Below are 25,212 nucleotides of genomic sequence, written 5' to 3' on the forward strand. Positions count from 1 at the left end.
CCCTGTATATCTTCTGAGGCTCTTATGTTCCTCCAATGTAGCCACACTGGCCTTGATATTACTTCAGCAAAACAGGCACATTCTGACGTTTCCTATTCCCTTTGTATGGAATGTTCTTTCAGATGTTAGCATAGACATCTCCATCATTTGGTTAAGGTACTTTCCAAGTGCCTTCTAATCAATCTAAATATTATTTTTTTGCCTTCTTTACTTTCTTCATAGTACTGATAGCTCTAATTATCTAAAATTATGTTGTTTATCACTTGTCTCCTCCTGTGAAATATAAATTCTATAAGGACAGGAACTTTGTCTTGTTCATTGCTCTGTGTGTAGTGCCTGAAACAATGCCTAATCTAAATATTCCTAAAGACTTACTTTAAAATTTTTATGACTTATTCTTCATAGCATTGAGTGGTATAGTTTCTGTTTGAGTAAAATTATAAGTAATATATGGGGAACTACAGTTCCTTCCTAATTTTGAAAGCATTCTATAAGCTGATGGTGATATATTCTTAATAGGATTACACTTAAAAAGAGAAAGTATTATTATTATTTTATTATTTTTTTTTTTTTGAGGCAGAGTCTTGCTCAGTTGCCTGGGCTGGAGTGCCCTGGCATCAGCCTCGCTCACAGCAACCTCAAACTCCTGGGCTCAAGCAATCCTCCTGCCTCAGCCTCCCCAGTAGCTGCAACTACAGGCACATACCCCACCACGCCCGGCTATTTTTTCCTGTTTTTAGTTGCCCAGTTAATTTTTTTTCTATTTTTAGTAGAGACGGGGTCTGATTCTTGCTCAGGCTGATCTCGAACTCTGTCTGACCTCAAGTGATCCTCCCACGTTGGCCTCCCAGAGTGGTAGGATTATAGGCGTGAGCCATTGTGCCTATATTATTGTTATTCTATTTTGTATAAAAACTCTACTTAAAATTTCTCATGCCTTTTATGTCGAATTTTTTTCTTACAACTGGAGTATAAGAACTGAGAGGAAAGAGAAGTTAACATTTGACACTAAAAAAATATTTTTTTTTGACTATTTGGTTTTATTTGCATAGGAGTATAAAATCAAGGAGAAACCAGAAAGTTGCTCAGTTACATATTTGTACTTTGTAATGAATTTCATATTTGAAAATTGCACTTTGATTTTAAAAACACTAACAGCTTCATTGATGCCTCATAATCTAAAATTACATTTCAAGTCTGTCCTTTTCTGTTTATTTGTAGATTTAAATGTTTTGCATCATTATAAAAGATATATTTGATATAATTATAACTATACATTTTAACTTACAATTTTTCTTACTGTTTTTGATAAAAAGTGACTTAAAGGGTCATAAATGTTTTTACTTGTTTTATTGACAAATTTTCATTTAAATATTTAAATCAAATAATGGAGAACCATACTTTTAGTAAATTTATGTTTTGAAGAAAAATATACATGTAGAAAAGATTAAAAATCATAAGTGAAATTCACAAAATTAACATATATAATTGCCTTTATCAAAAAATGGAACATTACCAGCACCCCAGAAGCTGCCTTTGAAGGCTTAGACAGCATAGCCCTTTAATATGTATTTTTGCTTGTGTGTATAAAAGTGAACTAGGAATTGTTCTTAAAATGTACAAACTTTTATGGTGTTTATTATAACATTTTGTTCATGAATTAAAGTTAAAATAACTGCTTAAAATAGGGAACTTAAAGCCAAGTGTATTTAGAAGCGTGACACAGTTAATCAGGAGAAATTTGAAAGAATAACAGAACCCATCATTTTCTGTGAAATGTTCATCTAAATTCCCTTGGATTTTATATATCATTTAATACTTCTATAAGTAAGAAAGTATGTACTGAGAAAGGAGAAAGGATTTGGAAACGATCTCTCCCTCTTCCTTCAGCATGCAAATACTTTTGTATGGTTTACTCCAGTGCTATATTTAATGGGTATTGATGGTGACCTATATGGCTAACAGGGGGCTGGTGAGGTAATTGTAGATAGGGTAGTGCCCCTTTATCTGTGGGGGATACATTCCAAGACCCTCAGTGGATGCCTGAAACTAAGGATAGTACCGAACGCTATATATACAATATGATGTTTTTTCCTATATATACATACCTGTCTTAAGTTTAATTTATAAGTTTGACACAGTAAGAGATTTACAACAACACCTAATAATAAAATAGAACAATTGTAACAATATGCTGCAATAAGTTATGTGAATGTGGTTTCATAATCTCTTATTGTACTATACCATGGGTAACTGCATAGTCTCTGTTTCCATTATGTTTTTTCTATTTAGGGCTCTCGTTTTCATGGTCAGGAGTTTGTGTTCCTCAGGTGTCTTGTAGACCTTGACTACTCAAGATTAAGAAAAGCACTGGGCTTTAGTGCAGGGTGGTAGTTTTCAACCAGGAACAATTTTGCCTCCTGGAGACATTTTTTGATTGTTACAACTGAAGTGGGTGCTGCTGGCATCTTGTGGGTAAAGACCAGGGATACTGCTAATTGTCTAGTCCAAAATGTCAGTAGTGCCAAGTTTGAGAAACCTACTGTAGAGTCATTTAGGCTGGTTTGTTGAGAATCCCCTGGAGCCATTGTTTTTTAGACTGGTCAGACTTCTAGTCTCTTGGCTGGAGGGCACCGATCTTTCTGCTTTGGTTGTGAGGGAACTGTCTTTTAGTATTTGGTATGTAAGTCTTTGGTTAATCCCCATCTTCTCAGTCTGGTACTCCTTGTTACCAGTTCATATTTCGACAGTTCAGAGACACTCTGTTCTACCTTCTAGACCAGGGGTCAGCAGATTTTTAGCAGAGTATCGTAGGCTTTGTGGGCCATATAGTCTCTGTTGTAACTGCTCTTTTAGTATGGAAGCAGCCATAGATACATTTAAAGGAAGGAGCATGACTGTGTTTAAATAAAGCTTTATTTATGGACACTGAAATTTGAATTTCATTTAATTTTCATGTGTCATGAAATTTGCTATTGATTTTATTTTCTCCAGCCCTTTAGAACTGTAAAAACTACTCTTGAGTTGTATAAAAACAGCCCGTAGGCCATGGTTTGCCAAATCTTTGCTCTATAGAGTAAACCATTTGTCTTTTACTGGGGTCCAGGAGTGCCAGTGCCCAGAAATATAAAGTTGGTAAGGGAATCTAGCAGTTTAACTGCTTCTTAAATAACCTTTCATCAGTTAACTCCTTACTGTACTATCTGTTCCTGAGCTATTTGAGGATTTTCTATTTATAAAAGAAATAGGGTTGCTTTTTTGTTTCTTGACTGCTAGGTTGTGTTCAGTTCTCTCATATTTATCACATCCTTTACCACTTGTTCATCTATTTGGCAACTTCCCAAATTGCTGTTTCTCTTTTTCTCATTTTGCTGTCCTTGTTGGTTTATGACTTAATAAAGAAAGAAATTCCTCTACTGTCATTTTATTAGGATTTGAAGAAAGTTGGAAGTAGATGTTGATGTTCACTTTATCATCTTGGCTGTGTATTAAGTAGGAGAAAATACCACAGAATAGATATAAAGCATAATCACATTTTGGTGAAAATGATTATGCCTTAAGAGAAGCACAGAAATAAACTGTAGTTTCTATACCATTGATTTTTCTTTCTAGAAGGGATTTCAGAGTACTGTGATTTCTCTTAAACATTTCTAAAGTGCTTGAAATGTTTATAATAATCATGTATTTAATTTGTAATCAGGGAACATTAGAGGCTTTTTTCTGTTTTCTTTTGTTCTGGAAGCCTCAGCAGAGAGCCGTATACTTGTGTAGTATTTCAGTGAAGCTTTAAAGTAAGACTTGCTATATAAATAATCTGCATATAATTATAGATAATTAGTATATTGTTCCTATTATAGTTTAGTCATAGACCCTGGTTTAGTGTTTTTTTTTTTTTTAATACATTAGATATTTTGGTAGTTAAATTACTTATATAAAAGACTAACTTGTCACATTGGTATATTTTTGTAATAGGTGTTTGATCAGTATGTAAAGACCAGGGCAGAGGAAGAACGCAGGGAAAAGAAAAACAAAATAATGCAAGCCAAGGAAGATTTCAAAAAAATGATGGAAGAAGCAAAGTTTAATCCAAGGTATGTTTATTCATTTCTATCAGATATCAAAGTGTATGTATTTTCTCCTAAGATCAGTTTTTAAAAATAAAAATATATACATGTCTATCTTTTGGATATTTGGACATTTAAAAGCTCCTTATTTGATTATTGGTTTCTACCTTTCTAATCTTTATTCTTATTTTTTTATTTTTTTATTTTTTATTCTAATCTTTATTCTTAATATGTTTCCTTCAAAGGAGTCCTAGGTGCTTTAAGAAGGATACCTTTGATTTAAATGCTTCCCTGTGTTATTCTCTAGAAGTTATTCTCTAGAAACTGGTAAATTATAGAAAAGCTCTCTCTATCTTTGTAAAGCTTTATACATAATAAATTGCAGAGGAAGAACCTTATTTTGATTGGAGTGGTGAAGGACCTTTTACCACATCAATTTCAAAATTTTCTAAGTGTCTAGATTATGATTTTGTCTGACATTTTCAATTGATTGTTAATGTGTATTGAATACACATAATGGGTTGGAGAAAATGAGACATTTTAAACTTCGTTGCCTAGCATTATAATCACAACAACAATAGCAGTAATTATTGGGTATTTTATGTGCTTGTATGCACTTAATACATATATGTAAACGTGTGCACTTAAAGCATATATTTTTAAATGTATGCACACACATACCTTATTCGGTCTTAGGAACAGCCAACATGATTTAGGTACTCATGTAATACCTATTTTACAGACAAGGAAAGTAAGCCAAGCAAATTAGGTAGCTTGCCCAAGTGAAACTGGGATTTCATCTTGATTCCAGTGTTGTGCAGAATTACAGTCAGAGAGAATTACTCTTATTTATGACTTAGTTGTGGCAGTAGTGGTATTAGGTTGCTGTGAGTACCTTGGTAAATGGAGAATTTCTAAAACTATAGAGTAGATTCAGGGAGTCTCTGGGTTAAATGACAGTTTTTATAAAAGTTGATCTTATTTAAACGGTTATTTTTTTTTATGAATTTATTTGTGTCATCCTTGCGCAGGGGCCATGCTAATCTTCTCTGTATCGTTCCAATTTTAGCATGTGTGCTGCTGAAGTGAGCACTGAACAGTTATTTTTGTCCATGGAGGTAGTGAGGACTAATGTATGAGAAAGTATATTTACAATTATAATTTTATATTTGAACTATGAAGGGAAATCTATGACATTAATACAAATTTTAGAAAATAAAGTTAATAGAGTATTTGTGGCTAAGAAGAATATAATATTCTTTATGGAGTAATGGAGGTTCAGACTCTCCAGAGGGTTTTGAGCTTTTTCTTAACAGTGAGTTCATGGGTCAAAGTAGTTGAGATTGGATTATAAAGACATTTTGAAGGGCAATTGAGGAAATTTGAATAAGAGCTGGATATCAGAGAATTAGTAATTTTTCTTGAGTATTGTGGTTATAGAGGGAAGAGGCTTTACTCTCAGGAGTTACATGCTGAAATATTTATATATGTTTTATGATGTCTGCAGCTTATTTCCAAATGATTCTGTAAAATGTATTTATTAAAACTTTTTATGGTTCTGGGAATAATTAAGAATCCAAAGAGGTTTCCTTTTTGTAGATCTGACTAATTCTTAACTCTATCACAGCACCCTACTGTTGTTCTTTTTGGGCAGATAGAATTGTTGAAGTGATCTGTACTATGCAGGTTACTTCAGAAAATAGAACCATCAGGCACTTGGACATTGTGCTATATTGCTATATTTATACATCTGACTCTATCATATAGATTAGTAAGCATATTTTTAATAAGTAGAAAGAAAATGGAGGAAAAATTTAAAAATGAGAAAATACTGTCCATGGACCTAATTTTCTTTTTGTATTGGGAGAAAACCACTATTAAAAAACTCCAGTGAATGTAGAGTGCTGGAGTTTGTTCCAAGGGGAAAGAATGATTGGGGAGAATTACTTAACTGTACCTGTCTCTTCTATGTCTTTTTTCTTTTTTAGTGGAAATTTAAGACATACCTCCCATGGTCAGCTTCTGATCATTATACTATCTCCCCATTCCCTCCAACCAACCATTACCTACTGCTCCCCAAAGAATCTTTTACTGCGTCTATTTTAAAGTAACACTTTTCACAGTTAAGAAGTAAGTCATATAGAAACATCTCCCTGAGCTGGGCACAGTGGCTCATGCCTGTAATCCTAGCACTTTGGGAGGCTGAGGTGGAAAGATGTCTTGAGGCTTGGAGTTTGAGACCAACCTGGGCAACAAAGCAGGACCTCATCTCTGCAGAAAGTAGAAAAATTAGCCTGGCATGGTCGGCACACACCTGTGGTCTCAGCTGCTTGGGAGGCTGAGGCAGGAGGATTGCTTGAGCCCAGGTGTGTGAGGTTGCAGTAATAGTGTACTCTCACCCAGGCACCAGCAAGACCCTGCCTCCAGGAAAAAAATACAGCACATTTCCATGGCAGTGTAAAGCTAAAACTTCATTTTAGTCTGTTCTGGTTAAAAATGTTAAATATTTTACCTATTATCAATAATATAAATAAATCTATAATAATTCTCACTTTTGCAAATTGATTTTACATTTTTTTAATCATAATAATGCAGGTTGAGTATCCCTTATCTGAAATGCTGGGACCAGAATTATTTTAGATTTGGGTTTGTTTGTTTGTTTGTTTTTTGCAATATTTGCATTATACTTACGGGTTGAGCATCCGAAATCTGAAAATCTGAATTAAGTGTCATGTTGGCACTCAAAAAGTTTTGGATTTTGGAACTTTTTGGATTTGGGATGCTTAACCTGTACTTTTTCTATTTTAAAATTATAAAGCAAGGTGCTTAATTTATCATGAAAAGAAAACAGATTGAATGGAGAACATGTGATCCCTTTTCTGGAATGTACATTTTTATTTTACCTTAAAATTTTATTATGGTTACATATCTATTGTTCAAACCAGGTTTGCAAGATACTCTGTTAAAAATGTTGAATTAATGAAATTTGATATTGTGAGTAATATTGGTTGCATACAAAATACTATTAGAATCTGGCTTTGGCCAGCAGAGTTTAAAAATCACAAATGTTAGCTGTGAGTGATACTCTTAACCTTCAGTTGATGTTTTAAATTCTAAATCCTGAAGTTAACTAGCCAATTTTTTCTTCATAATTAAAGCTGTAATATAAACTTTGTTTTAATACATGAGAGAATGTGTTTTATTTTTTGTTGAAATAGTTAAATAGTTTTTAAAGGGAAAAATAAGCTTTTTTTTCCTTCTAAAGCATGGTAAATATGGGAGTGTTAATTATGAGAGTAAATTTTTGCTATATAAGGTGAAGACTTCAAATATTAACATATATACCACATATTTATGAGCTACCTTTCATTTGTAAAGAAACTTTTTTTTTTTATACCTATGTTAATTAACCCTCATAGGCTTCATCTTTTTATTTAACCTGCTGCTTGGAGTTTCCTTAGCTTTTCGGATCTATAAATTGGTGTTTTTCATCAAATTTGGGAAGTTTTTGGCTAGTAATTTTTCTGCCCTCATTCACTCTTCTCTTTTTTGGAATTCTAATTACATATATATTAAAGTGTTTGATATTCTCACATTTCCCTGAGACTGTTCCCTCTACCCCAGTCTTTTTTCTGTCTCTTATTTTGATTAGATAATTGTTATTGATCTAACTTCATGTAGTTGACTCTTAGTCTGTTATGTCTACTCTCGTGTTAAGCCTATCCAGTTAATTTTTCCTTTCAGTTAATTTTGGGTTCTTTTTATATTTTCCATATCTCTGCTGAAATTCCCTATTTGTTCATTCATTTAAAACCATGTTTTCAATTCTTTGAACCTATTTTTCTTTAATTCTTTCAATGTAATTATAATAGTTGTTTAAAGGTAATTTACTTACTTGGAACAACATCTGGACATCTTAGGTTCAGTTTCTATTGATTTGTAAGTTTTTTTCCCCCTAGGGATCACATGTTTCTTTGTATGTTAGTCATTTTTGATTGAATATTGGACACTGTGGATAATGTATAGAAATCTGGAGTGTGTTACCTTCTGCTGAACAGTGGAGATTTTTGTTTTAGCAGACAGTTCAGTTACTGGGTGCCCACTTAATTTTAGGCTTAATGTTATGCTTTGTTATTGTGGATCTCTGAAAGTAAGAGTATGGTTCTCTCAGCCCCTCCAAGTGTGTTTCCCTGTGCATCTTTTGTGGACTTTGTTGGCTTGGTAGTATTCTTCCTCCAACACTCTGAAATCTCTATTATCTGGTTTTCACTCTTAATCCTGTGGCAGCTTGGTATGAGGAGTGATTTTTTTTTTCCCCCTGCTATTGTGTAGCTTGGCCTTGGCTGTGGACTTGTGGGGAATCCCCAAGTGGGACTTTTCTGGGGTATCCTCTCTTTATAGCTTCCTCCTCTGCTGTTTTAGCAGGTAACCTCTGAGCTTTGCGGACTTTTGCTGTCTGCGCCTTGGGAAACTGTCCTAAGGTCAAGGGCAATTGGGGGTTACCTCATAAATTACCCTTCTTTCAGGTATCTTGGTCTTGCTCTGCCTTTTGTCCACTTTTTGAAATCGGTTGCCTCATATACTTTGCCCAGTGTTATACTTGTTTATAGAAAGAGAATTAATCCAGTAAGAGTTATTATTCCATTATGGCTGGTAGCAGGACTCTGCTTCATCTTAGGGTAGAAATAGATGAGCCCTTAAGTCTCTTGAAGTACGCAAATTCTTTATCCTCTGATCTCCTGCCTTTTTTATAATAGATGTACATCGTCCTAATTTTGTGCTGATCACATGTTCACTTTTTAGCCCTTTTTACTTCTTCTGTAGCTCATTGTCTACTGTTTAGCTAGATGTTGGGACCCAGTGTCCTTTGCTGGAAAAATGGCATTTTCTGCTACACCTTTCTACAAGCAGAAATAGCTCTACCAAAGTTAGCACACTTACTATTTTGTTACAGAGCTACTTTTAGTGAATTTGCAGCCAAGCATGCTAAAGATTCAAGATTCAAAGCAATAGAAAAGATGAAAGACCGAGAAGCTTTGTTTAATGAATTTGTGGCAGCTGCAAGGAAGAAAGAGAAAGAAGATTCGAAGACCAGAGGTGAGAAGGTAAGATGGTTTTAGTTCCAGTGGTGTGACTGATGTGAGTGGGAATGGGAAAGGACTAAGCTGGTGCTGTTTCTAACTTCATTGGTGGGCATAAATAATAGGACCTGCTTTGTTCTTTTAAGCTATCTTTTACAGTTGTTCGTATATGTATGTATTCTCTCACTTTACTTCCAAAATGCTTATTTTAGTAGCTTCACTAAGCTGTATGGTTTTGCTTTAAATTGTACTAATATTAAGGTGCCTCGTAAACCCAGAACTGATTATTAGGACTGCCAGCTCAGTGATGCCTACTAAGATTTTAAGATTCTTTATAGGTGGTAACATTTAAATTTCAAAGAGCTTCTTTATCTTTTTTGCCCTGTAAAAGATAGCATTTTAGTGACTTTCTAGTCTTTCAGTAAGCATATCTTACATATAAATTATTGCTTATCAGAATTAAAGGTCAGCTATTAAAGATTAATGAATTCCAAATGTCATTTGATAGCAGTGCAGGAGTGGAGAGGAGCTCACCACTGGGGAGGCAGACTAGTAGGGAAATGACACCAGTGGTGTATGAACCATCAAAACCTGCAGCCGCTCTCCTTAGTGTCCTGGTATGCTTTGTGAATGTAGAAGAATAACTTCTGGAGCCTAATCATTCTTGACATTTAAAATTGCCTCTTATTTCAAAAAATTACAGTATTACAAATTCTATTTAGAAATGTTCGGAAAGTAAAGCTGCTCTTATTTGGGAAGAAGCCTGTTTCATTTAAAATAGTAACAGTATTAGGTAAAACAATTTTTGTCAGAAATATGTGAAACTTTCTGAGTATCTGCTTTATTAGGCTTCAAAGTAAATTGTTACAGAATTATTTCACTGTTAACTTTAAAAAAAAAAACGATTATGCTTCTCAGAGGAAATGTGCAAAATTGGGTTCTGCTACATAATTTTATATGTTGAATTAAAATCATGTTAATGAATTGTTTGCTACTTCTGATTTTTAGAATAACGTATTTGATTAAAGAAAACCAAATAAATAAGTGATTGATATTGTATGATTGCTTTTTACAAAGTGAACGTATTTCTCTTTGCATTTGTAACTGATTTTCTTTTTCTGAAAATTTTTTTGTAACTGTTTTATGTATTCTGTTTTATAACAAGTGGATAGACTTTACGATTTTGTGCTGTGCGGCCTATCAGTTCAGTGACAGCTGTCAATCACTGACACGCAAAGTATTATGGGATTCCCTAGTGAGGAAAGAATTGGTATCTCTCTGTGTGGTGACTTTAGCCTCCCGCAGTTCCGGTACTTTACATTTTTTTAGTCTTTTTCCTTACGAAGTGATGAGAGTTGTGGCCAGAATGTGTTAATTTAAAAAAGAAATTAAATAGACATGACATCTAAATAAACTTAACATATTCAGCTTTATTTCATTTTGATTGTAAAATTTTAATTCTCTATGGGTTTGGTTTTTTACCATTACTAAATTAAAAAAAATAAAGCGGGAAATTGGTAAAGTGAAACTTTCTCAGCCAATTTAAAGAGTGCAAAATAAATTACTAACTAAACTAGGCTATCAAAACAGAAATGAGGGTTTAAATATAGTAGATTTTATATTCACATTCTGAGAATATTTGATTAATCAAGTTTTACCATTTTTTCCATGATTTCCACTGTATTGTTTATACTGTTCGTATTAAGTATATTGTCTGCACTGTTTTTTTGTTGTTGTTGTTTCTCGAATCACACTGTAACTGTGTAATTGAATAGTAAGACCAGTACCAGTAGTATGGTACTAGAATTTATTTCCTCATTCTTGTAATTCTCTAACTGGTCTTTGTAGCATTGAGATAGTTGATTGAGTAGCTAAATAGTAAAGGTTTAAAAATAATTTTAAAAACCTGTGAAGAACATTGACTTCTGGTGAAATTCTCTATTTTTCATAAGTAGCATTTTCAAGCTGAAGGGTACACAGTCATTTTCATGTTGTTTTCACCCATGGTTTTCCATTTTATGAAAAATACTCTTAAAAGCCTACTTATTCTTATTAGACCTGTATTTTATTTTGTTTGCCAAAGCAGCTAATCTCAAGTTTTTATTCAATTTATTTATTATAACCAATTTTTATAAAATTGTGGTTCAAATTTTTTACCTTTTGAAACAGCACATTTGAAGTTGCATGTAACAGAGTTAATCTTTTATTAGAAATTTGGCATTTTTTTCCTCTTCCCTCTTTTTAAAATTTCCTTCTGAACAAATTAAGTATTTTTGTTAGTAATGGAAGAAAACAGGGACAATAAGAGCCTTGAATTACAGCTAATGGTAAACGACATTTTTTGACATTTATGCAGCTGTCAGATAATTCCTGTCCTGCAGATAGCAGCCTCAGTAAGCTCTTTATAACCAGTCATGGTAATATCCACAATGAAAGGAAGTTAAAGTTTTAATTTATTTAAAGTTCGCTTTGTTTATACATCACACATTTAAAAAACTACATGATCTTTATAGGCTTCATGTCAAATATGTGAAAATTGTTGTAAGTTAATATAAAGTCCAGTGGCTTAGAAAGATTTGTAACTATTTGATAAACATTGCATTTTTTATTTAACATAAATAAGTATTGTAAATTTTGCCTTCTAGTAATCAAATGCATCTAGGAATTTGGTATTGGTATTCATCACATGAGATACAAAGTAGACAATATGAACAAAAATGACTTTACATCGATACATTAAGTGGTTTCTTAATCACTCTCTGGAAATACTGGGTTTATGAGTGTTTCTCATTAATCCAAGAAAAGTCAAGAGCCAAGTTTAGCGGTGGAGAAAAATCCACAGCTGTTTAGCTCTTACTTTTAAAAAAAATTTTCTGATACAGAAATTCTATTTCTTTCTTTCTTTTTTTTTTTTTCTGACCAATTTCCCTTCAGGAGCAGAAATTCTATTTTTTATAACCTTACAAAAGTTTTCCAGAAGGGACATCAACCTCCTTTTTAATCCTCTAGTTAGAGAAGTGAGGTTGTAGGGGGAAGTGGTAGGATTGGAATAGGCAGAAGGACTGATTATTTTTGGGTTCACACATCTTAAATTCTGATTCTATTCCTAATTTCTCATTCCCCTGGTCAGGAGGGTAAGGCACCATATTTAATCCCTATTCGTGGTGGTGATGCCTTATATCATCAGAATCTTTTGTTGAAATGATCTTGGCTGCCTTGGATGTCTTCTGTGGTAGGAATACAAAGTAATATAAATGAGATTAGATTTTAAAACAGGTCCTCAAAGATCCATAAAAATAAATACTTCTTTCCTCCTCTACTTAAAAAAATAAATAAATATAGTTTTGGAGAGGGGTTCTAAGTACTTGTATATGTTGTTACTAAAGGATTAATATTGTTTAATACCTTTGGTATAATGTTACTAACTTGGTATTTCAGTTGTTGAGTATAATATTTGGTAAACACTTATATTCTGAGTTTCATAATGGTAAAGACGTACATATTAATGCTAAAAAGTACAGAATATCCGAATGCAGTTTTTAAAGTAAGTCTTTTATTATGACCAACATATAAATTCTATGGTTTTCTTATATATCAAGGTGGTACAACTGCCTTTTTAAAAACCAAAATAAAAATTTTCACCTTATTTTGATTTTTAGACATTTGACAGTATAGGTTTGTAATGACTTGCTATTTGTGCTCAGTGATTTCTAAATTCCCCCATTTTAGTGAATAAAAATTTTATCCATCTAGTTTTTAAAATAAATCATTCTTACCATCTTGATGTTAAAGTATTTTATTATCAGTTCATAAGCCTGAGTCTTAGCTAAAAATAAATAAAGCTCAAGGCAAAGTCATGTTCCCTATGAAAACATGGCAGTTCTCGTATCAAAAATTAAAAACAACCTAAAACTGTTTTGTTCTCTATTTGAATAATGTCTTTGTAAAATATGATTTATCTTGAATTTGGCAACTTTTAGGTGAGACAGCCTATATGTTTGTTGCTGTTTATATTTCTAATAAAAGAGCATTTCTGATATTCTCTTTTACTAAGATTTAGTCTGCTCTAAATAAAGTGCATTTTAAAAGTTACTATTCTCATTTTTAAGGTAAGTGAATTTTTTTTCTAGTTGTGAATATTTAGATATGAGGAATTTCTCATGGTACATTATTTTTCCTCCATCTCACTACCTGTTTTAAAATATAGATTAAATCGGATTTCTTTGAACTATTATCTAATCATCACTTGGACAGTCAATCTCGATGGAGCAAAGTAAAAGACAAAGTAGAAAGTGACCCACGTTACAAAGCAGTGGATAGCTCATCAATGAGAGAAGACCTTTTCAAACAGTACATTGAAAAAATAGCCAAGGTAACCGTTAGGTTTATTTATATTGTTATCATTGAATAATAACATTCTTAATTGCATTTAAGGGTACATGTTGCCATTTGGAATTTTTCTTGTTGGGGGTTTGGCATTTTTCTTTTTGTTATTCTTAACATAAGAATCTGTAGTTGCTGATTTCGAGATGGAGATACACAGTGTTAAGGTATATTCTTGGTAAAAAGATTTGGAATTTTTTATTTGGCAAGCTAGTTATTGTGTGAAAACATATTGATGGAGTTGGTAAGGATAATGTAATTTTACTTTTACAGAATTTAGACTCAGAAAAAGAAAAGGAGCTTGAACGGCAAGCCCGCATTGAGGCAAGCCTTCGAGAACGAGAAAGGGAGGTTCAAAAAGCTCGTTCAGAACAAACAAAAGAAATAGATCGAGAGAGAGAGCAACACAAACGAGAAGAAGCTATCCAGAATTTCAAGGCTCTTCTGTCTGACATGGTATATATTAATCTTTTTTACTTTTTTCCTCTAAAGTACTGGTTATTAGAAATTCATCATGTTTCCCAAGTACGAACATTTTAATGTTCTTTAAATGGACTCTGACAGAGATAATTTGGTAAGTTATTTATAAAGCATTTAAAAATTGAATGCTTGGTATTAGCACTGTTAGTATAGGAAAACCCCAGTTATTTAACAAATTCAGAGGTTAGGTATTTTGCATGTACAAAGTCATAATCTTTTAGTCTCAAAACTTTATTTTTCATTGTTCTTAATGAAAGTCATCTTAAACTGTTGTACACTTTACCTTCCATAGTAATAAAGTGCGATAGACATAATTTAACCTTTTTCTTTTTCTTTTTTTTTTTGAGACAGAGTCTCGCTCTGTTGCCTGGGCTAGAGTGAGTGCCATGGCTTCAGCCTAGCTCACAGCAACCTCAAACGCCTGGGCTTAAGCGATCCTACTGTCTCAGCTTCCTGAGTAGCTGGGACTACAGGCATGCGCCACCATGCCTGGCTAATTTTTTTTTTTTTTTTTGTATATATATTTTTTAGTTGGCCAGATAATTTCTTTCTATTTTTTTTAGTAGAGATGGGGGTCTCACTTTTGCTCAGGCTGGTCTCAAACTCCTGACCTCGAGTGATCCACCCGCCTCGGCCTCCCAGAGTGCTAGGATTACAGGCGTGAGCCACCGCGCCCGGCCTTAACCTTTTTCTTGATGATTTACTGTTATTGTCATGATCAATTATTGGACACGTAGAATGATGGTATAAGATGTAGGAAGGGAGATGTATTGACCCCCGGATATAGCATGTGATTTTCTTGAAAATCCTTCTACCTTACCTTTCAGGTTTGTTGAGGTATGTAGGGTTTTTTTAATCCCAGCCCTGAATGCCCCCAGATTGCTATGGCGTCCTTGCTATTTTTTTGCCTTCTGTTTGTCACCATCTCTCCTACACTTTTTCTCTTTCAGTGGGGCTTTTCTCTTACTCCTGCTGCTTCTGATTTCCTCCCTTGTGTGGGCTCCTTTTTCTATACTCTGGATAATTACAGTAGTTTCCTAATTTCTCTCTCTACCTCTAACATTCCCTCAAATTCATCTGCTTTTGCAATCACAGAAATCTTTGTAAGATGCAGATCTGATTTTGTCACTCTCCTGGTTACTTCCAGAGGGTGAAGATTCTCTGTACTTGAGCAATTGCCTACAGGTCAGATTCAGTCTCTTTAGCATAATATAAAAGACTGTTTCTTCTTTGACTCCCCTGCCTTCGTATTAACTTATCACCTTTGTTTCTTTGTTTTTGTTTTTTTGAGACAGTCTCGCTCTGTTGCCTGGGCTAGAGTGCCGTGGCGTCAAGCTCACAGCAACCTCAAACTCCTGGGCTTAAGCAATCCTTCTGCCTCAGCCTCCCGAGTAGCTGGGACTACAGGCATGCACCACCATGCCCGGCTAATTTTTTTCTATGTATATTTTTAGCTGTCCAGATCATTTCTTTCTATTTTTTAGTAGAGACGGGGGGTCTCGCTCTTGCTGAGACTGGTCTCTAACTCCTGACCTCGAGTGATCTTCCTGCCTCGGCCTCCCAGAGTGCTAGGATTACAGGCGTGAGCCACTGTGCCCGGCCAGTTTTCCTGAACAAAATTATTAAAAATAATTTTATAAAATTATCTTCAGGGTATGTATATGATGTATGTGAAACACATGAATTTTGTGTTTAGACTTGGGTCCTATCCCGAAGATATTTCATTATGTATATACAAATATTCCAAAATCCAAAATACACTAAAATCTGGAATACTTCTGGTCCCCAGTATTTTGCATAAGGGATACTTAACCTCTCTTCCTGTATTAAAGTTCTTAGGGATTATGATTGATAGGAGATATCTTCTTTTCATCCTTCCCCATCTTTCTTATCTCTAAACTCATGTTTAGTGGCTTAGGTGAGTGCTGGGTTGTAAGATTTCTGGCTTAAAATAAAGTAGGTTTTCAGTGACTTCTAACTAAGGTAGAGTCACCAGAGATCTCTTTTCTAGATTATTGGAAATGCACAGTGCTTAGGTATTGATTAAGTTAACACTATTGTAGTGTCTTGAGCTAATTAACTTGCTAGAAGTTCTTTTTAAATGGCCTTTTAACACAAGATTCATTTATAATATATAGTCTATTCAAAAGGATATATTTACTTTCAGAAGATGTTATTTTCTAGTTTTTGAATGACTCCACTTACTATAAATAAAAATTAGGTTTATCATTCCTAAGTTAAAATATTAAGCCTCTTATTGTTGGAAATGTGAAAAGATAAGTCTCTTTGGTGATACATGTAGTTCTCTTTTTTAGGTACGTTCTTCAGATGTGTCATGGTCTGATACTCGTAGGACCCTCCGAAAAGATCACCGCTGGGAATCTGGATCCTTATTGGAAAGAGAGGAGAAAGAGAAGCTTTTTAATGAACACATTGAGGCACTTACCAAAAAGAAGAGGGAGCACTTTCGGCAACTTCTGGATGAAACTTCTGCGGTAAGAGTTTCTTATTTTTCTTATTTTAATCTGGATGAGTCTTTGTTAATAATTCCAAAAAGTAAAGCGTAGGATTTTTAGTGTCATAGTTTTTAGACTCATTACTAGAATTCATTTTATGACACTTTCTTCTCTGATTTTTTAAAAAAATGTTATATGGCATTCCTACCGTTTAGAAATTACTTCTCCTTGCAGTTTTCAAATTCATAACTGCTGCTACAGTATTTCAAAATGTCCTTAGCTATGTGTGATCAGTGATCCCTCTTGATAATAGATTTAGTAAATCCTTCTTTTGCTCCACTTTCAGTTTGGTACTATGGCCCCTTGTTTGGCAGTTTGTACACTTTGTTATCCAGGTTTTGTTCCTGTTTATCTGCTCTCTTTTTGGTGATGGTTTCTTCAGAAGTTATGATGTTTGCCCATGTAAATACAGGGTTTGCAGGTGATTGTCTTAGGCCACCTTGAAAGTATGGCCATGAAAATAACTCTTGTGGCAAGCCAACAAAACGAAATTGCATTAACGCTGCTTCCCTGTCCCTAACTAGTCCAGTTACGCTTGGGCATTACAAGAGATCGCAGGTCAGTGTGTAATATTATGTACCATATGTGCTGCAGTTTGACCCCCTCAATAAAAGTGAGTTGTATTTATGTTTTTTATTCACATGTCTTTTCAAAGATTACCTTAACATCAACATGGAAAGAAGTGAAAAAAATCATTAAGGAAGATCCTCGGTGCATTAAGTTCTCCTCCAGTGACAGGGTAAGAGGATTTTTTTGTCTGAGATTCACTGTCAGTTTACAAGATATTAATTGAGTGCTTAGTCAGTAGCACTAGTATCTTGACCAAAGTGAAAATGATGGTTTTAAGTGAATTAAGTATATAACAAATGAATCTGAATTTTATTTGAAGTCCATATTTTATTTCTTGCATGATATATTAACAAGAAACCACAATAGAAAGTTTAAAATTTTAATCCTTGAGTTTAAGGTTATGTTTTGGGATCTTAGAGATTTAATGAAGCTAGAGTTTTAATTTTATAGTCAGGTCCCACTAGACAGACATATGCCAGGTGGCCACTTGACTCTTAAGCCGTGCTAACAAGAACACCATAACAAGATCCCTAGTTCTCATATGCTCCATAGACTTTTCAGTAGAAGAACCTCTCAGTTATTTGAGGTTTATAAAATCTGGGGCCTGATCTTGTGCATTTTGACTCCTCTCTAGGAAACAAACTCACCAAAGGTCTGAAACAGTGAATAACTTCAAATAAAGTATTTGCTTACTGTAGTCCATTTTATTTTTTGGCCTTTTATTTGTATGAGTTAAGTTTTGTGTGTTACCTTAGAGTTAGTGAATCTCTAAATTATACCACAGTACTGTTTTTATGCTTGAAGACATAAATAAAGTCTACAGGAAATGAACACTTAACCCTTAATTTTCCTATTTTTAAGACTACTTCTTGAGGTTGTTACGAAGATTGAAGGAGGTGATCCTCATTAAATGCTCAGTAGTGCAGGACATACCAAGTCCTCAAGTTTTAGCCACTACTAATATACGACTCCTCGTTCTTGCTTTCTTTTTGCCTTAAAAATGTGCACTGCAGATTATGCATTGTAGTGAATTTTATATGAACAAACATGTACCCTACTGCTTTCTTCTTTTGAATTTTTAGTTTTATTATGTGACATTATTGGTTAATAAATAATCGATGTTTATTTTGGAATTAATGGATTTTATTTTCCCTAATCTTACTCTTTTTTTTTTTTTTTTTTTTGGCAGAAAAAACAAAGAGAGTTTGAAGAATATATCAGAGACAAATATATTACAGCCAAAGCTGACTTCAGGACGCTTTTGAAAGAGACCAAATTTATAACATACAGGTGTGTGCAATGAAATGTTTTATGTCGGCAGTCATTGTCTTTACTAGTCTTTACTCTAATGGCCAGAGCATTCTTTGCATTCACACACAAGTTGACATTATTAAATTTTAGGGATAAGAAGACGCCAACTTTTATTCAAAGTCGAATACAGCCCATCTCTACCATACTTTTTTTTTTTTTTTTTTAAAGAAAGGGCCCAGATGTCAGTTCTTATTTTGTGTTAACCCACCCATCTGCTTTTTAAAACATAACCTTTGTTTTTACTTCACTGCTTTTTTAGGAGTACTCCCAACTCTATAAGAATTGCATTTTGTGAGGAGACTTTTAAAATAATCCTTCACTGTCAATTATCTTTGCCTCCTCTGAAGACTATTCCGTATGGTTAGATCATTTGAAAGCTTGAAATCATCTATTTAAGCTCAGCAAAAACTTTTTTTTTTTTTTTCTCAGAGGAAAGCATTTTTCTGGATATATTTAAGTAAAAATTGTAAATTATAAAATCGGAGCCTTAGATTTCTCTGTAACATACCCTACCCAACAGCTCTCTACCCCCAACAATTTATCATCAGGAAAATAATTTTGCATTGCTTACCAATCAGTATGCAGGAAACCATTTTTGTTTCATGCTTCAGCTTTTCTTCCTTTAAAATAAAAATTTGAAACATCTTAATGAAGGGTATGTGCATGGGAGGATAGATAGTGCTGAGGGTGTGGTTTTTAGATATTTTGTCATTTGGATTTTTTGGTCAGGATCCTTAATGTTTTGCATCAGCTTGGGCTTTTAAATTAGATGTGAAGTAAGACTTCTTTCTACATTTTTATAGTTAATTTAGTGAAAGATGTGAAAGTGAAAGCTTGTGAAAGATGCTGGGATTGGCAGCCCCGCAGACTGAAGTCCTCTGTTCATCCACAGAACAGGTACAGCACGGGCAAGATTTACCCACCCACCCTCAGCCCTGATCTGGAGGGACCACCAGTAGGGGTGGGAGGGTAATTCAGCTTCTGAGGCCCTTTCACTCCTTGGAGTCTTTGCTGAGGCGACTTACAAAGGTGACCACTGCAGTGAAATTTTTCTTAAAAAATAAAAATAAAAAAAAATGGAAACACAATTAGGAAGTAGATGGACATTTCCAGCTCATTTCTGAAAGACCTGTGAACAGCAGTCAGTCATTCTTGGACTTCTTTTTCTTATTTCAGATCTAAAAAGCTAATTCAAGAATCTGATCAGCACCTGAAAGATGTAGAAAAAATTTTGCAGAATGACAAACGGTATCTCGTACTGGACTGTGTGCCCGAGGAAAGGCGTAAACTGATTGTGGCGTATGTTGATGACCTGGATCGCCGGGGCCCACCTCCACCTCCCACAGCGTCAGAGCCCACGAGACGATCAACAAAATAATTCTAAATACTCTTCCACAGGGGTATATATTAATTGAAAATGCTTGCATGAGCCAATTTTCAGGTTTTTACATATATGTGCATTAGTCAACCTATTGCAAAACCATCTGACGAACAGAAGGAGAAGCATTCATGAACAGTTTCTGAACAGGATACTTTGGAAATATTTATGCTTTTCTTTGTGTGGCATGACTGACATACATACTCAAATATAGGCTGTTTCTAGTAAACCTAAAATCTTTTGAAGCTAAAAATCATCCTTTTATGAGGTGTGGAAGTCAGTGACTTGGTGACGTTCTTTCTAGCAGTGTTATACATGCAAGATATAAGAGCATTTGTGGTTTGAACTTGCCAGATGCAAAAACCACAGACTCCAAGAAAACCTAAGTTGGAGTTTGTTTTGTTTTGATTTTATTTTTTAAAGCGGGTAAAAGAGAAAACACTGAAAATTGAATTCTTATCTTCCAGAGGCTAAGATTATTATAATGGACAATACTTTTACCTTTGTCTCGAAAGAACAGTTTAGTTTTATTTGTTCACTGATGTACTTTGATTATCCCCTCTGAATTATAGACCAAGTCTTGTTGTTTAGCCTAAGAGAAGATTTATGTAGTAATTTCTTCTCAGGTATGGAATCACGGTCATAACTAACATTTGACCAGAATAGAACCACTGGTTAAACATACTTTATTCACCATTAAGTGATCTTTATCAATATTCTGGATTAGACAACAAATTACCCTTCTGGGTATTCCCTGTAAACTATATTCCTGTTTGAATGTTAAACTTTTGTTTCTAAAGTTTAATTTTAAGATGTTTGAATGTTCAGTTTATGTATTTGAACTACAATAAACCAACCCTTTTTCTATATGTGTATTGTATATTATTATTGTTACATTATTTGTAAAAACTTAATTTTAAACCTTTTTTTTTTTTAAAGCAGCAAATGTAATTTGGCACAAAGAAATTGATATTAAAATTTGACTATTACGTAGTTTTAAAAGGCTTTAATATAATACGGTATCTGTATTATAAAAGGGGAGGAATTTGTAGAGAACGTTTTTGGAACTTAAGTCTCTTAGCAGGACCATAGTGCTTCATAGCAAGAAGATGGCTTTTTTGGGGTTTTTTTGTTTTTGTCTTTTGTGTTAACGTGTGATGGTTTGTGCCTTTTCGGCATCCTTTCAACATGTCATGCACACTGTACCGAAACTAACTTTGATTCCCAATTGCTGTTTCTAGCTTTTCCTCCTCAGGTTAAAAAAAAAAAAAAAAAAAGTCCCTTTTATTTTATCCCTTCATAGGATGTCAGTTTCAGAGTGCCACACAAATAAAATGTTTAAGAAAATGTATGTACTAATAGAATAATTTATTTTCCTGTTATCTGATACCTACTGTGATTGCAACAAAACCTAGAACGGGGATACCAACAGCTCTGTATTTGTATATTGTGTGTACACAGCCACAGACACACATTCACATCCATGTTTTCTTAGTTCTTAGCTTTAATCTATTAAGTGCCAGAGAAATTACGTGAACTCTGTATATAGGAACCTGGTATTGGTCAGACTAAGGTCTTCACCTGTAAAATTGATAAACAGAATGTCTTTTGTTTTCTTTTTTCTCTTTTTTGAAATTCATTTTTATAAATTCTTTGAGCGAGTTTTGAGTTTTATGAGTAGTGAAATTGAAGTGCTTGCCAAAAGGAAGACAACTATTAAGAAGTATGGCTCAAAGGTACAGTTTCCAGAATGCCTTATTTTGTTATTTTGAATTCCATGTTGCATTGTTTGCCCACTTACTACATTCTATTTCTCATAGTAGAGAAATGAAAAGAAAATGGTTTGGCGATATCTATTATAATTTTATACTTTTGTCTTAAAGTATTTGGGTTTGTTCACATAAGGTGCAAATCAGACTTTTCTAGGCAGATTTTTAAAGAGATCAAGTCAAGACTTTATATTAGGTTCTTAATGAAAGCTTCATTGTAATTACACTTTGTTCTAGTGTCTGTATCTTGATTTCGTGCTTGTCAGCAAAGTCTGAAAATCAAGACAGACCTGTGCCAGTGATAAATCAGACGTCCCCGTAAAGCCTGATTGTTTCAAATGATTTTGAAATGATAATTCAAGACAAAGACAGCATTAAGCCTATCTGAAGTAAAACATAATTGTTTTTATTTCTTTGTAAGTTAAAAGTGTCAAACACTGGAAACCTACATCCTACATTTACTATATATAATGAACATAAAAATCTTTAATTCAGATAATTACAATTTTAATGGTAATCCCTTGTATAATCTCTTGTATATCACAAAACAATATTTTGGATCTTGGGTGAAATTGTACTTTATTTGAACACATGGGCTTCAAATAATGTTTGCAATGAACAAAGTAAAAAGAAAACAGCCCCACCTCTGTTGAAAAACAAAGTATGGCCATTTGTGGGGGAAAAAATCCTCAAAGCCACAGACTGAACATAAAAAAATAGTTTTTTTCATAGCATATTCTTTGTATTTCAAATTCTCCATTGCTTGCCCTAAAGGCATTTTTATTCTGAGAGAACCCCTCAGTGAAAATACCCCAGAAGTCCATTATAAAGTAATCAAGAATCATAGATAAATGTCACATTTAAAAGGGAAAGAAATGTGTCATCATTATGTTTTATTGGGTATGCTTTACCTTGCTATAAAATAGTTACTGCCTGTTACTCAAATTTTACCATATGGTTGGGAACACACAATTTTAATTTTACTGCTTTTCTTTCTGCATTGCCCTTATGTTATTTTTTATTCTTAGCCAAACTCTGCCTTTTGTCTGTTGTATTTTCTTTTTGATAATCTTTTTCTTATGTATTTTAAAAGCAGGGTTCAAGTTCAATGTAATGGGTACGTTTAATACTGTTTAACAAGTAAAATCACCGTCTCCATCCCCTATTTATGTGTGAGGCTTGCCTTTAATCAGTAATTAATACTTACATCATTAACCATAACTTAAACAGTTTATCTTGGGAGAAAGGAGATAATGGAAGAAAAAAAAATCCTGTTTGTGGAAGAAAAACGGTTCCCTGCGTTTTGGAAGAGAAGGAAAGGCAGCTTTAAGTTCTTTTTTCCCTTATCAGAATGTAGACTGTCACGGGTAGGCTGCTAAAACTCTCAAACTAAAGATTCATTCAGGTGGTTTCTAAAAGATCACTGAAGCAGACTTTAGTATAAGGCAAAGTTTGAATTTAAGCTTAGCCAAAAATAGCTGTGGTTTGAAATTAGCCCAGAATTGGAATAAAGTCATGTTTCTTATTATGTAAACTTTGATCATGGAAATTATGATACAGATTTTCATTAAGTAAATTAATCTTAAGAAAATTAGGATAACTCATTAAAATTTACTCATTAATAATGTTAAAGGAAAATTTGGTAGGTGAAGTTAGGACCTGCAGGTTCAGGGAGAAACGGAAGGCAAAGGGGCTCAGCCTTTGACAAGAGATAAGCTCTACTCCAGGCTCCAGCTAGGGAAGTACAAGGCCGGTCCTAAGGGGTCCCGAATAAAACAGCCATTGTGAACAAGTGACAGAATAGCTGAGCTCTCTAATCACTTTGATAGCAACATCTTTACACAGCACTTAAAATGAATTCTTTGGACAGGTTATAATTCTGAAAGGTAATTATCACTCCCAACATGGTGTTTCACTTACCAAATTGCACATTTTCAAAATATGAAGCATTTTAGTAATTCCTAGCAGGAGTAATTTTATCATATTTGATATGGTAAAGTCAGCAATGTTGATAATGAGCAGTACAAGTAAATACAATAATCACAATTTGTTTTGCTTTGAAACGTGAATCTATGTGTCACCACCCCCTGTCGCTTGATCTTCATGATCCCAGGGGATAGGGTCATTGTCTTGTACAGAAGGGACTGTGTCCCTCTCATGCCAAAACTGCTCTACGTCAGGGAGGATGGGAATCTCCACCTTCTCAGTTTTCCCTTTGTCGAAGAGGGGAAAGCCGGTTTTCTCTTTCTCTGGTAGGGATGTTGGGGACTCTGGAGATGGAACCTTGTCAGGAAGGACCTCTGAGTTACCAGCTGGTGTTTCTTGAGACTCTGTGGCAGTTACAGGTTTTTTGGTTATCATCCATTTCCATAAGCCTTTCAAGCCTTCCCTGAACTCCTCTGACATCACGAGGAAAATGAAGGGATTTGCTGAAGAGGTGGAAAACATTAGGACTTGAGACAGGGCTATGAAACCCTGCGGTGGGGCCGGGCCGCCAGCCTTCCGATGCCATACCCACAGCCACGCTACCCACTCGGGGAGCCACAGGAGAGCAGAGGTGGCCGCGATGCTCAGCAGCATCACCGTGAGTTGCTTGGAGCGTATCTGGTTTCTAAGATTTTGAGTCTTAGTTCCTCGTTTTTTACATTGGCCATAAGCTCTCCAGAAATAAAAGCTGGCAAAGAGTAATGGAAGGCAAAATACCAGGAGAGGGTAGAGCTTACCAAACAGTGACATGAACTCTTCAGCCACAGCTGGTACATCCATGAGGCACATTTCCACACCCGCGTGATGCCTGGTGGTGCTGAAGAGCCATTCCGGCAGAGGTAACAGGCTAGCCACCGCCCAGATGGCCGCCAGCACTGACCAGATGGTGCAGTTGTGGATACTTACTTGCTTGGCTGGGTCGCTCGTATACATGAAGCATACTTTGGCCACCACCACGATTGTCAGGCTCTTTGCTGCCATGCATGTGTGGATGAACCAGTCAGAGGACTTGCAGACAAACCAGCCCAGATCCCAGACAGCTTTGGAGTATGCTGTAGCTCGGACGGGTGCAGAAAACAGCAGGAGGGAGAGATCAGCCAGGCTGAGATTCAGAATCAGGGAGTGGATCATGGATGGCTTTCCTTTCCAAGCACTGTGAAGCAGGATGCCAATCACACACAGGTTTCCCATGAAGCCCACCAGGCAGACAGCCACCAAGAGAGCTGGGACAATGGTTCTCCAGTCCTGGGAATCAGAGGGCAGGTACCCTCCAGCGAAGTGGAGGTAAGCAAACGACAAGTTCATGGTGCTGGAGTTGGAGTCTGCAAAGGCAGCTGCCAGCATCACCCTTTCCATCCAGTTCCTCCTTACGGAAGTTAGCTTCTTATGGAGGTTTGTCTTTCTGCCTTGCTCTTTTGCACAGGAAATAAATACTGCCCTCAGTGTCAAATGACACCTCTGGACCCTCCCCTTGTTAATTTCCTGAGAGCAGAATGTGGAAGGTTAACTGCTAAGCTCCTCGCCACATACTGCACTGAATGACAGGCAGCAGGGGTGCGTGGCTGCTGCTCATTAACAAGTCTAATGCCAAATTGTCAGCCCTGTGGAGTAATAAGAATGTCCCCATAAATGATGAATGAAGAGAACGTACATGCAAGTGGGGTGTGTTTCTGG

At 35.0% G+C, this 25,212-nt stretch overlaps 2 protein-coding genes and 1 non-coding gene across 26 annotated transcripts in view; 1 reads left to right on the plus strand and 2 right to left on the minus strand.

Moving 5' to 3' along the window:
* Positions 1–21,130, plus strand: part of TCERG1 (transcription elongation regulator 1) — a 62,242-nt gene extending 41,112 nt beyond the window's left edge. For 11 of the 24 annotated variants that reach the window (XM_069483834.1, XM_069483826.1, XM_069483827.1 and 8 more), the window contains 8 exons: positions 3,973–4,091; positions 9,019–9,169; positions 13,353–13,517; positions 13,802–13,984; positions 16,324–16,503; positions 17,180–17,263; positions 18,284–18,384; positions 19,582–21,130. In XM_069483834.1, coding sequence (XP_069339935.1) covers positions 3,973–4,091; positions 9,019–9,169; positions 13,353–13,517; positions 13,802–13,984; positions 16,324–16,503; positions 17,180–17,263; positions 18,284–18,384; positions 19,582–19,783 — 1,185 coding nt within the window. In that variant the 3' untranslated portion in view covers positions 19,784–21,130. Of the gene's footprint in view, positions 1–3,972; positions 4,092–9,018; positions 9,170–13,352; positions 13,518–13,801; positions 13,985–16,323; positions 16,504–16,936; positions 17,083–17,179; positions 17,264–18,283; positions 18,385–19,208; positions 19,303–19,581 lie in introns of those variants that run through there. The other 13 variants (XR_011235098.1, XR_011235099.1, XR_011235100.1 and 10 more) reach the window with 5 other exon arrangements.
* On the minus strand, positions 5,049–5,157 carry LOC138393341 (U6 spliceosomal RNA). The gene has a single exon (XR_011235161.1). It is a non-coding gene; the product is annotated as a U6 spliceosomal RNA (small nuclear RNA).
* Positions 21,131–23,188: 2,058 nt separating the features above from the next.
* GPR151 (G protein-coupled receptor 151) lies at positions 23,189–24,965 on the minus strand. The gene has a single exon (XM_069484179.1). It carries the CDS (start codon positions 24,892–24,894, stop codon positions 23,623–23,625), a length of 1,272 nt encoding a protein of 423 aa, XP_069340280.1. The 5' UTR covers positions 24,895–24,965; the 3' UTR covers positions 23,189–23,622.
* Positions 24,966–25,212: the final 247 nt, after the last annotated feature.

This window comes from Eulemur rufifrons, chromosome 10 (genome assembly GCF_041146395.1).
Source record: "Eulemur rufifrons isolate Redbay chromosome 10, OSU_ERuf_1, whole genome shotgun sequence".
NCBI classification, from domain to species: domain Eukaryota; kingdom Metazoa; phylum Chordata; class Mammalia; order Primates; family Lemuridae; genus Eulemur; species Eulemur rufifrons.

Excerpts from the sequence above, each read along its gene's own strand:
- GPR151 (XM_069484179.1), bottom strand. The coding sequence starts at position 24,894 with ATGGAAAGGGTGATGCTGGCAGCTGCCTTTGCAGACTCCAACTCCAGC.